Source organism: Parasteatoda tepidariorum, chromosome 7 (assembly GCF_043381705.1).
Source record: "Parasteatoda tepidariorum isolate YZ-2023 chromosome 7, CAS_Ptep_4.0, whole genome shotgun sequence".
Taxonomy (NCBI): Eukaryota; Metazoa; Arthropoda; class Arachnida; order Araneae; family Theridiidae; genus Parasteatoda; species Parasteatoda tepidariorum.
This window is the reverse complement of record NC_092210.1, coordinates 83,733,799-83,749,382: the sequence shown is the minus strand read 5'-3', so window position 1 is coordinate 83,749,382 and position 15,584 is coordinate 83,733,799. Positions and strand designations below refer to the sequence as shown.

The 15,584-nt window shown below is 29.0% G+C and overlaps 1 protein-coding gene across 1 annotated transcript; it reads left to right on the top strand.

Moving 5' to 3' along the window:
- The first annotated feature begins 1,826 nt into the window (after positions 1–1,826).
- LOC122270181 (general transcription factor II-I repeat domain-containing protein 2-like) lies at positions 1,827–3,659 on the top strand. The gene has a single exon (XM_043046625.2). The coding sequence runs from the start codon at positions 1,827–1,829 to the stop codon at positions 3,657–3,659; it is 1,833 nt and encodes a 610-aa protein (XP_042902559.2).
- Positions 3,660–15,584: the final 11,925 nt, after the last annotated feature.

Here is a 15,584-nt window from a genome sequence, read left to right as displayed (position 1 = left end):
CTTAGTATTTGAAATTTTGATAAGTTGTTAAAAGAAATGTTTAGATTTAAGCTTTTTAAAAATTAATATAAAGCCATACGTTGGTTTTTCTTGTAAAGGTCAAAACTTTAGCTAGTATACTTTTACATTTATATTATTTGGTTCTAGAATAAATAAAAAAAAATAATAATTTCATATTTCTTGATTAATTTATTAATTATAAATGATATTGTTTACAAAATTAGCAGTAAACAAAAAATAATAAACTTTTTTAAGGAAAATAAATCTTAATTAAAAAGGACAAGGAACTTAAAAATGAGAAAATTGTTAACTTTTTGATTTTTCATGATTGAAAAATTATTTTTTTTTTCAAAAAATGACTATATTTGAATAATTATAGAAAAATACTAATTGTATTTAATAATTTTTAGATTAAAATTATATTTTCGTTGTAATTTATTTAAAATAGGTCATAGATTGGACAAATCCTGAATCTTAGTATCAATATACCACACTTACGTTAGACCATGCATACATTGATATTTGTTATGAAGTTGCTGTTAACTAAGATATGCGTCGAATTAAAGTTTACTTCTTCTATAAAATTATTTTTCCAAAAGCTGACAACTTTATTTGAATAAATAAAAAAATAATAATCAGATATATTATTTGTTATATCAGATATATTAATTGTTATACGGAGAAAAAATTTTCTCACTGTAATGTCATTTATGTCATTTCAGGTAAAAAAAAATAACATAACTCTGGTTTATAAAACCAAAACAAATGGAATTTAAACTATTTATTTAGTATATTTTTTCATCCATATGTAAACGCAGCTTATTGCACTTTTTTTTTTATTATTACAGTACACATTTAGTACAAAATAAAAAACTGGAAAGTGAATTTCACTGAATAAATGGTTTTTATGCCAAGCTCTAAGGCAGTGATGGGGAAACTACGGCCCGCGGGCCAAGTCCGGCCCGCGGAAAGGTTTAATCTGGCCCGTTTAAGAGTGCCGTCGTGAGAACGTCTGAACGCCTTCTTACTTCGTAATGTGACGACCCGCGTAAAAACTACCTGCGGCGATATTCAGAACACAATAGTGTTCTGAACAAATCCATCCGACCTAAACAGATGGCTCATCTTCGCTCGAAACTTCCAGACACTCTCGCATTTTCGATTCATTGTTCTGTTTTCTCGAAAGAACCGAAAAATTCAATTCCCGAACAATCCTTGCAGGTAGGTATAAATACAAGCGAGGCCGCCCGAAGATCAGTTAGTTAGCGACTTAGTCAGTCATCTGCAACGACCCGCTGTGACTCGAGTAATTGTTTGTGTAATCCCCGAAACTCCCACTGCCTCAATAGTCCGTGGGCCGAAGACTCAAAAGCAGTTCTAAACTGATTTTCGTTCCTACACTCGAGTGGCAATTTTAATCTTCCAAAATAGAACTCAATCTTGCCTGGGAAATATAAATTCACGAAGTTCTCCAAAATATAATAGGCCATTAATTGACAGTTATCAAAATATTGAAGAACTATTTTAATTTCATGAATACAGAATTTTGCCCATGAATATCCAAAGAGGAGGGTACTGTGACGTCACATGAAAATGAATTGACCAATCACAACCAAAAAGCTTCGCGATTTGCGTCTGCTCTAGTTCTTGTTTCCTTTGCTTCAAACTGCTTTACAATTTTTGTATAAACGTTATAAAAGTTTAATAAAATTATAATTTCATTTTAAGAGGACCCGCGCAAACACCCGCGCAAGAGCATTAGTTAGCAGTAAGCTTTCGTCAATTGCGTTTCTGTGTGTTGTTCTCCGTAGTAGGTAACGTCTAAAATGGATGTTAAAAAAAGAAAAGTGGATTCAGAATGTCGAGTTTTTAAAGAAGAATGGACGTGGAAATATTTCTTTACTTTATTTAAAGAAAAACCTGTGTGCTTACTTTGCAATACAACTGTTGCAGTTTTAAAAGAATATAACATTCAACGCCATTTCAAGAGCAAACATGAAAACCACTCCTACTCATCGTTAAGTGAAGAGGTGAAAAAAATTAAATCGAAAGATTTAATAAAAAATTTATCAAGTCAACAACAATTATTTCAGAGAGCTAATCATTCTCAAAGATGCGCTACGAAAGCCAGTTATGTGTTGGCTTATAATATTGCTAAATCTAATAAAGCATTTTCAGATGGTGAATTTATAAAGCAGTGCATGATAGATGTGTGCGATATTATGTGCCCTGAAAAGAAAAATGATTTTCAGTCACTGTCTCTCTCAAGAAGAACAATCACCGAGAGAATTGAAAATATTGATAAAAATCTAATTTCACAACTGACTACAAAAACTCAAAAATTTATTTTTTATTCAATTACCATGGATGAAAGTACAGATATCAGCGATACTGCACAGTTACTCATATTTGTAAGAGGAATCAACGCCCACTTTGAAATTACAGAAGAACTTGCAGGGCTGCAGTCAATGAAAGGAACAACGACTGGTGCCGATATATTTTGTGAATTTGAAAATTGCATCGATAAACTTCGTTTACCTATTGATAAGTTATGTAATGTAACTACAGATGGTGCTCCTAATATGGTTGGAATCAATCAAGGATTTGTTGGGAAATTTAATTCTAAGTATCCGGAAAATGATGTTGTTTTTTTGCATTGCCTTATACATCAGGATGCTCTCTGTAAATCGGCTTTAGATATTGACCATATACTTAATATTGTTGTAAAACTAGTAAATATGATTCGTTCCAGAGGATTATTACATCGCCAGTTTCAACAGTTTTTGGAGTCCGTACATGCTGAGCATTCCGATATCCTGTATTATTCAAAAGTTCGTTGGTTAAGTGCTGGAAAAGTATTTGAAAGAATTTGGGATTTAAAAGACGATATTGTGAATTTTCTTCTTGATAAAGACATTTATAATCAATTTGACGTCTTAGAAAACGAAACGTGGCTTTCTGATTTCGCTTTTTTCACAGACCTCCTCGTACACATGAATATACTTAATCTCAAATTGCAAGGGAAAAATCAGTTTCTTCACGATATTTGGCAATACCTGAAAAGTTTCAAATTACAGTTATTATTATTTGCTAATCAGATCTCTAAATCTGATTTTTCTCATTTTCCAAGAATACAATCTTTAAAATTCACTATATCAAACAATAAGATTAAAAAATACGAAATTAATTTGAGAAAACTATCTTCAGAATTTGAAAGGAGATTTCAGGACTTTAGAAAAATGGAACCAGAGTTTAGTATTTTTGCGACCCCATTCAATGTTAATTACGAAGAAGTTGATGCAAAATTTCAACTTGAGTTAATAGAACTGAACTGTAATACTCTCCTGAAACAAACTTTTCATACAGTACCATTACTAGAATTTTATAAAAATTTAAGTCCAGATAATTTCCCAAATCTAATTACTCATGCAATGAAGATAATGACAATGTTCGGCTCATCTTATATATGCGAACAAATCTTTTCAACAATGAAGCTTAGGAAAACTTCTTTAAGAAACAGAATTACAGATGAGCACCTTTCATCAGTTTTAAGAATTTCTGCTTCGCAAATGGAACCGGACTATGATGAAATTTTGAAGAAACAGTCTCAATTTCATTTTTCTCCTGCACCATCAACCAGTAATGACACCAGAAAATAAAGTGATAATACTACACATCAAGAACTACACTAAATTCATTTTATATTTTGTGCTTATAATTTTCATACCTTTTGCTTTTTTACTATTAAAATAATAAGTGTATGTAATAATATATGTATATGTTTATAAAACACATAAATTTTTTAACGATTAAGCATTATTCTTTAGCCCGCTACGATTGTCTAGTTATTACAAATGGCCCGTCTTAAAAAAAGTTTCCCCACCACTGCTCTAAGGTATCATAATAAACTTACTAAATTTGACAAAATTCACCAAAATTTATCGCACATTATAAAACCATATTTTTTTGTTAATTTCTACAAAGTCATAACAGAAACACTTCGGTAAAAGTACTGAGCTTTTCAGTTTTTCCATAGAGACAGAAACATGGTAAATTTTACCGTATTCCGGTAGTGTTGATTATACATTTTTTCCAGTGTACTTTATTCTAAAGTAAGTTGTTTAAAATCTGTAATTAAGAGTTGTAATATATTTACAAGTTGTAATTTATTTAAAATCTGCACATAATACAGAAGTCACTCAAGAAATAAATTCAATTAGGCGAAATAAACGCTATATCGTGTATTTGCTGACAGTTGCCCTGAAAACAGCTGTTTCTTTATAAAATCTAAATTAAAAAAAATATTAAAACTGCTGGTTCAACGTAAATTTGGAAACAAAAAAATAGCACAACTGCTGCTTAATCATTTCAGGGTACGAGTAAAGACTGCTATTTAATTTAATTAAATGCATCTTCCATTCAACGAAACACTCTCTGTGTCTCCAAGTATCTTTTTCGAAAGGAAAACTAAATTAAACTGACAGGTATAATTTTAGCCGTATTTGTAGCGCTTAAGATTCACCGCATTCATCGAGGGGCATATTCTGCGGTGGTAGCAAAATGAAGCACTTTTAATTAATCACATGGAGCAGAATCAACATTCCAAAAGCCTTTCGGTAACCAGCGCTACCTAATTTATTAGAAATACTGTATACAAATGCAAATGCAGAAGGAAGAGTGCGTGCAGACTTTGCGTCTGAATAAATGTTTATTTGAACTAAGTCAGGGTTGAAGCGCGTTATAAACTGCTGAGAAATATCTCTAAAAATGTTTAGAAAATAATTCCTGTTGTCTTACAATTTCTAACTGAATCTTTATTCATAAGGCAATGTAGAGAAATATGCCATGTTCCGAAAGAGATAGAATTCTTAAGCCAAACAATTTGTAGTTCGTAAAATTTCAGTGATTAATAAGTTCTCAGTAATCATTTTGATTCCTTAAGGATAAACATGTTTTAATAATACGATTCGTTGATTAATTATCTTGTGGATTACTGAAGTGATAAATCGAGATATATCTAAGTGCGTCTTGTACACTGAGTTTCCGAATTCAGTAATTATATATTTTCATTAGTTACATGCATAATAAAATTATATGCAATGAGTAAATTTGTTTAAAGCAAATTATTTCATATGTGTATGAGTTAATTAAAGTAACTGCAATCAACATCTATTTATTTATTTTTAAAATTTCCTGTTAAACATTATCTGGGGAAGGACTTTTTCCGACATATTCACTGTTGAAATTTTCATTCTAAAATTATGGTAAAATAACTAGCAGCTGTCTGTCCATCCGATTAACCGTAAAGTTTACGGTAAGGAACATTTTTTCTCCTTATGGTTTTGAAACCATTTACAAAAGTATGGTTATAGCACCATGAATACCAAACTAAACGGTTTTTTAACCATTTAGTACTAGCATTTTTTAAAAACGTTAAAAAAATAACTATTATTATTTAACTAGACATAGGAGCTCGGTTTTCGCAAGGTAAGGGGCATAGGAGAGTGCCGGACACTGGAAATTCTTCACGTGTTGAAGGGAATATAGGAAATAGAGTGGTGTTATCACTAGGACTCGAACTNTTTCAGTGATTAATAAGTTCTCAGTAATCATTTTGATTCCTTAAGGATAAACATGTTTTAATAATACGATTCGTTGATTAATTATCTTGTGGATTACTGAAGTGATAAATCGAGATATATCTAAGTGCGTCTTGTACACTGAGTTTCCGAATTCAGTAATTATATATTTTCATTAGTTACATGCATAATAAAATTATATGTGATGAGTAAATTTGTTTAAATCAAATTATTTCATATGTGTAGGAGTTAATTAAAGTAACTGCAATCAACATCTATATATTTATTTCTTAAAATTTGCTGTTAAGCATTATCTAAGGAAGGGCTTTTTCCGACATAATGTTATCATGCAATAATAATAAAAAAATATTCAGAAAATTGAGCATTGTTCTATTCAAACTTACATAAAATAATTCCTCCCCATTTGTTAGAAAACAATGGTAGCCAAGAGCGAAAAAACAGCTCTGGATATGTTCTTGAAAAAAACGAACTACTTCCTACAAAGCGTACCTAATGCTTGAGAATGAAAAAAAACTTTTCAAGATTGTTGATTAGATTGATAATTATTTTAAATATACCAAGTAGATTTAAAACTCGTTCCTAGTTTAAGTAGCTTCTTATATTTTATACTGAACATTGTATTAATAACGCAATGCGTGTTCTTGAAAAGTTGCTTCAACCATTTAATTTGAGTTAAATGAAGTTTTTACTCTTAAAATTAAGTGATCGTGCAAAGCTACTAAACAGTTTATTAAGTCAACGAAATAAAAGACAGTGAACAAAACAATTTGAATGAAGCAACTGTCGAGATTGCATCCACAGAAAAAATGTGTTTCTTTATTTTGATTGTTGGTGACAACGATATAATAGCTGATAATAGCGCATATTTATTCAAGCCATGGAGAAATATGACATTCTTATTCAGCAACGAATAAATAGAACCTACTAATACCAACGAATAAATAGAATAATCGAAGATTTATTTATCTTCTTTTTACATTCTGCTCTTATGAACCATTTTTATGGGGGAACTGAGCAGATATTTATAGTAAAAAAAGGAACCATTAAAAATTACTTTTAAGATGTTTGATTTGTTAATTTTGATTAATTGTTTAAATCGATGACTCAGATCCTTATAAAGTTCATTACTTCGCATTTCTAGTAGCAAACAAGAAAGTTAAAAATAAAAATCTATCAAGATTTTTAATTTCGTGGGGAATCAATTAATCTTTCACTTTAAAATAAGCACTATCTAATCTCGAAACATTTTAAAAATGCCAACTGTTTTGGGTATCGTTAATATTCCTGGCGACTGCTTCCTCATTTAAAGAAAAAAATAGATCTCTTCTTTAAAACATTTTGTTTCTTAATGCTTTTATTATCTTCATAAATAATAAGCATACTACATTAATGAGGTCATGATGCAGTTATTTTTGCATTTTGAGTATTTCTTTTAAGTATTTCTGCCCTTATTGTTAATCGGCCATTCGTGACCGTTTTGTGTTTAATCGTTTCGAATATCTTTGATTCTTTCGAAGCATCCGTTTTTCTTTATCATGCATTGGGCTAACATCTCAAGTTCAACAACAATCTAACAACGCAAGTTTGAACACATCATCAGCTGTGTTCAAACTTCGAATCATTGCTAAATATGAATTTTTAATTATATGTACAAATATTGGAAAATCTACTTCAAAAACAAATACCTACTTCTAGTTCGGGCGTTAGCAGTTAAAAGAGAACATGATTGGAGCACACATCGAAGTAATATTCAAGGTATGAAAAAGTTACCAATATTCACCATGCTAGTTATTCTGTTGAATAATTTACTAAAAGTATGATTAAAACTACTTCAAGATCATAAAAAGCAGATATATTTACACTGTTATTTGCTCGAATTTATTTATTCATTGTAATTTTCTGTAGAAGAAATAATTTTCTGGAATAGGCTCGTGAGGTCTGGCATAGTCGAACTCCACAACATGTTGTTAATTTCCTTCTTAATATTGATGGTTCTGCACGTAAAAAGTCATATTTTAAAATGAAGTCTTTTTTTTGGATAGCAAAACCACTTTTTCCATGTTATTAGATAGGGAAAGGTTGTACAGGGGAGAAATATTCTAGCAATTTTGCCCTTTTGTTAAGCCGCTAGTGGGTTAAAACGCACTTGTTTTGGTTGTCCGAGTCAAGAGGAGAGTCCGATACTTAACGTAGTAGTCAGTGGTCCGATTTCACAAATTGGGAATATTCAGATTTGGATAGGAGAGCGTAATATATCCGATGCTCCTTTACGTGGGTTTCGAGTATGCATGTTATCGTAGCTTCGAAAGTTTAATCACAATTACAAAGTTTTTAGAACAAATTGTTGAATGTAAAATAATGCATTTATAAACAGCAAGTTCCATTAATGCAGAAAATAGAAAATTACTAAAATTTTGTATAATTGTTATTTACTTCATTAACAAACAAACTAAACAGACAAACAAACCGTTCCGGAAGTTCAATAGGACCGCAAACGTCTGATAACGTATCTAGAGGTAAGGTGAATAATCACAAGTAAAATAATGTTGAAGCATTTTTTACAGAAATAATAAAAAAAAGGTATAAATATATAAATAGTCAGCAATAAAATTTTATCTTTACAAATTAACGAAACTAAGGAATTTTAATTCCACGCTAATTTAATGAAAGACTTTTGTTTATCTTGTGATGAAACGAAGAAAAAAATGTGTATAAAACTTCCGATTCAAATGTCGTGTATATTTGATATGATTCATCATAAAAAAACAGATATTTTCATAACCCTAGTATATTTTAGGGCTGGAAAGATATTTCAAAATATACATAAAAAAAAGTTTTTAATTTTTATTTATTTTATGCAGAAAATGTGTTATTCCTACTGCTGTATTAAATTGTGAAAATATTGTTCCAGAAAATCTGAGCCATAAGTTCATAGATTTGTATTTCAAATTTTAGAATAATTGAATATAGAAATTCAGATAATCTCTAAATAAATGCATTAATGATGCACAACTGACAACTTAGGATATGATTGAAGGACGCTTACATTTTCAGCTTAATGCAGCTTTGCCTGGGAAATACATTTGATTACATCAAAACAGGTAATAATTCTTACATTTATCATTTCCTCGTGATTCAATATAAAATGAAATAAAATAAATTAAAAATGCAAAAAAAATCATTATAAGATTTTTTCTATGAATGTATTTCCATATTATGAACATGTTTATTATATGTTTTAAAAAATCAATTGAATCTAACTACCGTCTTTAATTTTTAATATATTAGTCACTTTTTCATTAATACATATCTGAAAGAAGGATGCTAACGAGAGTGAATGAGTTTAGATCATTAACTATTCAAAATATGTCTTCATATTGATTAATACATATTTTTTTACTGTCTTAATATAGATAGAAACTATAAAATAATAGAATTAAGAATTAACAGTTTATTTCTTGGAAAATCTGAGTTTAAAAAAAAATTTTTTTTGAAAATACTCAATTTGTATGATAAAATTATATAGCTTCAGAAGAAATAAATAAAATTACGTGATAGTATCTTTATCAAAAATTCAAATTTCTTATTTAATTGTGTTTCATCCAGTTTTGCTTCGTTTTGAGCAAAATCATTTAGTCGTATTATTGTAATTAAATAAAGCAATCAGCTAAGATAAAAGGATTTATAATGAAAGCGAATTTTAAAAGGAAAATATTTTCATTTAAAACAAGATTTACTGCCTAAATGCAAATAATGAAAGTTCATATTCAAATATATAGAAATTGTCATTTTCTTCTTTTATTTCTGATAAAATGTATTAAAATTTTTTGAGATTAGATTATACAATGAAAACTACTGATCATTATAAAACGATTAATCTTCCAAAACAAAAGGAACTCTCCTACTTTTCAAACTAAAGTCCTTTTTAATTCTCTTCCATACAATATTCCTATTTTAAAGCATAATAAAGGGAACTTATTAAGATAATTTTTTTTACAAAAGTGTATTTGATCTCATAAAATCAATATCATTACACTGAAGATGCTTTCAATTTTTAAACTAATATTTAATAAAAATGTTTTGAGTAATTCACTTAAAATAGTTGCTTGAAATTCATAATATCTATCTATCTATCTATCTATCTATCTATCTATCTATCTATCTATCTATCTATCTATCTNAAAAAAAGATTTTATGAAATTTAAAATTAAAAAAGAAACAGGAAACAAATTAAGGAAAAGATATAATCTTGTCATCAACTCATACAATTATATGCGCAAATAAGAGTGCTTTCCAATATTGTATTAATATAGCCAAAGCAACTAGATCAATACAATAGTGTGAGGAACACCAAAAAAATCTGAGCGAAGAAAGAACGAATGAAGCAAAAAAGTACAAAATAAAAAAAATCAAGCAGAAAGTAAAAATTCATGAAAATACGAAATAAAGGACACCATGCAATTAGTGAGCTTCCAATTCATAGGAACATCCACTTACTAACTTGATGGTCTTAGAGATATTATTAAAAATTAATGCAAAAAAAATAATATTGATGACTTTAGAGATAGTATTAACATTCAATAAATAAATTATTATAAAAAAATTCTTTATTAAATATTAAAAGATTTTTATTCATGGATTTTTTCACGCATGGTAAAAATATAAACTTAGTTAACAAAGCAACTTTAATAAATGTATTAATAATTATAACAAACAGTTAAATTAATGATTTTATATATAATATGTATATATATAATATATAATATGTATGTATACATTAGTTGGATATCCATTGTACCTTTATTAAATTTTGGAAGAGTTGGACTATTTTTATAAAATATTATTGTAAATTCTTTTAATTATGTTCATTTGATTAAAAATGATATTTAAATAAATGTTTTTAGAAACTTAAGAATTCCATGTAATTATTTTATTCACACTAAATTAATTATTAATAATAATATATTTGATATATTTAAACTAAAGTTTATATTGTTTGCTTCTTAAATCATCTTAGAACCCATTTAAGTAAATATAAGAAGAAAAAAAACTTAAAACTAGCTGTGTTTATCTTGCTTTTATCCAGTATAGTTCCAACTTAGAAAGTTCTTCGCTTTTGAGTAACTTATTTTTGTTATTCTTGGGCAGCTGTTTGCTATACTCTAACTTTACCATGTTTTCAGATGCAAATGATGCGGATACATTTATTGAAGTGGCCTCTTTAGAAAGTAAATAAATTTCCTGACTACAGAGAAATCCTTTCTTTCACTGAATTGATTAGATTGCTTCAGAATGGATGAGTAATGTTCAGCCAAAGTTAACTTTATTGTTGTTCTAATTTAAATATATTTATTTTTGAATTGAATAATTATCTTTGATAAAGTTTGAAGTCAATCTCGCAGTCTATCTAATTGAAAGAAATTATTTTAAAGAGAAGTTCTTTAAAATAAATTAAAGTTAGTTTGGAATTAAATTTTTCATTATTGATCAAACTTATTATATCATTATTGATGAAACTTTATCACATCAATTTTAGTTTTGCATAATTTTGACATTGTATAAAGTTTTGTAGGAAACATTCTGAAAGATATTCTGAAAACTTCTTGTTTTTTTTGTAAATGTGGTTGCTTATTCGATTTATCTTATTTCTAAACTAATTCATTGAGTTTAACGTAGTTGGTTAGAACCTCATGTTTTCTAGAATATTCTTCTTTTATCTATGTTTTATGACCATCTATGTTTTATGACAATCAAACTTTTGTGTTGCTTTCAATCTCTAAATCAATAAAGGCTAAAAAGATTCCAACAGAAACGAAATTATTAATACACTTTTAAAATTTTCATTCTAAAACTATGGTAAAATAACTGGCAATTGTCTGTCCATCCAATTAACCATAAAGTTTACGGTTAAGAATATTTTTTTCTTTAATGGTTTTGAAACTATTTACAAAAAGTACGGTTATAAAACCATGAATAAAAAACTATACGGTGTTTTAACCATTTTCAACTAGCATTTCTTAAAAACGTAAAAAATTAATATTAATTATTTAACTAGACATAAGAGCTCAGCTTTTCGTAAGGTAACGGACATTGGAGAGTACCGGACACTGGAAATTCTTAATGTGTTAAAGGGAATTGAAGAAATATTACGGTGTCAACACTAGGACTCGAACTCTAGTTCTGCCGGTGAGATTGACAGATAAGTCCGCTCGGCTATGATATGTACGCAGTTGCAAAGTACTAAGTAGCTTCATTAGGTGGTTCTATTTGGTGCGATAAAAATCTGGTTGCTTAACCGTGTTAGGTGAAAGCAATTAATAAACAGTTTTTCTCAAACTTAACAGTTTGATTACCATTTTATTTATGGTTATTTGACTGTTTTGATTAAATGTGGTAAGATAACCAGTCAAAAATGTGTTATTTAACCATTTTTTCCGAGAAATTTCTAACATTGTAGAATATATAATAACCATAAATAACTCAATGTATGAGGAATTTATTTTATTTTATTACTGATTTTGAACAGCTGATTATTGAAATCGAATTTTAACTTCTAGCTTGTATTTTTAAGTCAGACGAAGACGATAAAAGAACTCTTACATCAATCATCGGGAAAAACTCACCACAGAAAACATTTGGATGGAACTTACCTGATTTCGTTTGACGTGGGGAAGAATGTCTATAAACTCTATCCACCTATTGTTCCACAGCATGGTGATTTTTATGCATGATCCGTGTACCTTGTTAATAGTTTTCGCCATGTTGATGGTGCAGCGTGGCTACAAATATCAAGATTCAAGCTTGATTCGTTTCATTTGACAAACGACAAGCATTGTATCCTTTTAGCTTTTTCAGCTACTACAATATGAACTAAGGTGACCAGTAGTTCTCAAATCTTGGAAACAGGTCTCGAAATTTAATAGTTTTCCTCAAGAACTTTCAAACTCTTTAAAAAAAAATTTACTCAAATTTTAACATATGTCCAAAAATATCCCCGGATTTATCTGAACACTTTTAATCTTGTTAATAAACAGTGAAATATCTAAAAAACGCATGTTTTTAATTTTGTATTCTAGATTAGACAAGCGGAAGGTAAAAAAAAATCATCATGCTGAAAAGAAATCTCCATACTCGTTTGAATATAATTTCATCCAAAAAGTAACAAATTTTAATAACCGTATTACTTACTTATTTTACTCGTTTTAAATAAATGCGGAATATCATAAAATATGTCAAAACTGCTTATGAATGAAATCAAGTTTGATGTAGATGGTTTTGTATCTGGTATTAGTTATCAATAAACAATAAAAACAAATCTTGGTTGCATACATAAATTAATATTTTACATACATATATGGTTGTACTCGGACAGTAAAATTTTCAAAAACTCTCCTCTGAATTGTCTCAAATCATGGTTTAGAAACCTCGTCATCTTAAAATAAACTATTGAGGTTCTGACAATTACCGCATAATATCGTGCAAGACAGTTGTGCTTTTCTCCTCTCTAGAAATAATTAAAATAGCGCTTTCCCCAAATAACAGTGCTTAATTACTTTTTTTTAAAAAAAATACTTCTTCTTGAACTTCTTGAACTAACCCATATTTAATTCAAATAATAAATGATTTCCAATTTTTATATTAAAAATTGAAGTGAATAATAAATGGGGAAGCATTTGCTTCGAATGAAAGTGTGCAGAAAGAAGAAATGCAGGCTTAAGAAAGCTACGTAACTTTAAATATGGAAATATCACCGTTATACACCGAAGAGCCATTACATTATGACCACCTTCCATCTATAACAATGGGCTCGCCCAGGTTTTCATGGTTTCTCGCCCAGGAACAGTGTTTTCATGGGGCACATTATTAGGACCCATAATCCTCATAGAACAATCCCTGACGTCTGTAAGCTACTTGAACATAGTTGCAGACCAGGTTTACCCGTTCATGGTAAAATTTTTTCCTGCGGGGGATGGTGTTCAGCACCACGTCATAAGGGTCGAATCGTCGAAGAACATTCCGGTGACTNGTCGAGGAACATTCCAGTGACTTTCAAGTCATGTCTTGGACCCCAAATTCACCTGACCTTAATCCAATAGAGCATTTGTGGTCCTACTTGGAAAACCAAATTCATGCTGCCACGCTTTTCCCTCGCAATGTGAGGGAATATCAGGACCAGTTGGTGAGCGCTTGGCAGCACCTTTAGCACCTTGTGGAATCAATGCCACTGTGGGTGCTAACAGTTTTGAGGGCTAAAGGTTTTCCTACATGTTATTAGCAGGGTAGTCATAATGTAATGGCTCCTCGGTGTATATGATGTTTATCATCACTATAATTTTTTAGAACATGTATATACATTTTTATTGCTTAGGTATTAGAAATCAAATTTTTATTTCTTTTAAAACCAGCTATATTTTAATTAGCACATAATTTGGAGCACTTTATTCTCCCATTCATCGTATATCACATGTGTGTTTAATATGGTCATTAATATTGACAAACAAATTATATTTGTTATTTCAAAATAAAATTCCTGTGCATTTATGACGCAACTGAAAAAAGAAGTTCGTTTTATTTTGTATCTGAATATTGTGATACATTGTAATTAGATAAATCTTAACAATATTCTTTCGTTAATCCATTTCCAAAAGTAAATTTGTCTGATTTGCATCGCAATGCTATTTGTATACTTAGCAATTACTCAAAGATTTTAAAAAAACTCAACAATTTAATAAAAACTCGAAATAAAAATTCGCGCCTCATTAAAGGTACTTCTAAGATAACTACATTTATAGCACTCATAATAATACTAATATTTTCCACTTTTCAATACCCAAACTAAGAAAATTAAATCTCTCAATGAACTAAGATATACAGATTTTTTTTTTAATTTCGTAGTCTTAATAATCAATACAACGAAAATCTCAAAAAGTTTATAAAATGTTATCATAAATTATTATTTAAGTACAATATGTGAAGCTGTGAGGGAAACTTTTTAGTTCTGGTTCTAATTTGGTATCAAAAAATTACTTCAACCAAAAATATTCAGTTATTTAGAACACTGGTAAAGGGTAGAAAAAATCAATTATTTTTAAAAAAAATTCAGATGTCGAATGTAAGTGCATAGAGACTATTTTTTGTGATATGAATTACTTAATTTTGAAAAAATTAAATCTATATCATATATTGGACCCCTGTAAAAAACAGATTTCAGAACAAAATAGATCTGTGCAAAGTGCAAGGCATGAAGTCAACTTTTTTGTTTTGTTTCTTATAACCTCAGTATTGGACAGTAAAATTTAAACTAACATAACACTTTAAAAAAAGGTGTAGACGAAACGGACGTACATCAGCAACTTTTTTGCACATTTCTTTTAAATTTTATTTAGGAAAAAAATATCGGTAACTTACACCTTTTCACCAAATGCTTTACTTGTTATCATTTTTAGGATAAGTACATATTTACCGTTGATTTAATCAGTTATAGATGGTAGAATTGTGTTAATATATTTTAAAATATTTGTTAAAGTTTATAAATTGCAAAAATACATAAATTGCTATAAATTTTTAAGTATGTTTTATATAATGAATGATCAGTATAAATATGAACTTACAAGCTTTTATAAGTGCTTAAATAGTTTTGTTAAAATCTAAACACAGATATTTTCCCACAAGTTTTGATATGTAGTTCCACAATAAAAATCAAAAACTAATTTTAAATATTTTATTAGAAAACAATTTGTCGTAAACTTAGATTTCCAAAACGTGCAAATAAATATGATCGGATATCCATAATCTGAAATCGAAATTCAACTGGAACTGATATATCTATATCCACTCCATAGCTGAACTGATTTTTCGAGATAGCTATTTTTCTCCCTTTTCCAAAAAGCCCGCAAACATATATTAAACATATTTCGGATTTTCAATTTAAAATCCGTGAAACGTAAGAATTGCATAGGCTGTGTTATAAATTTAAAACCGTTT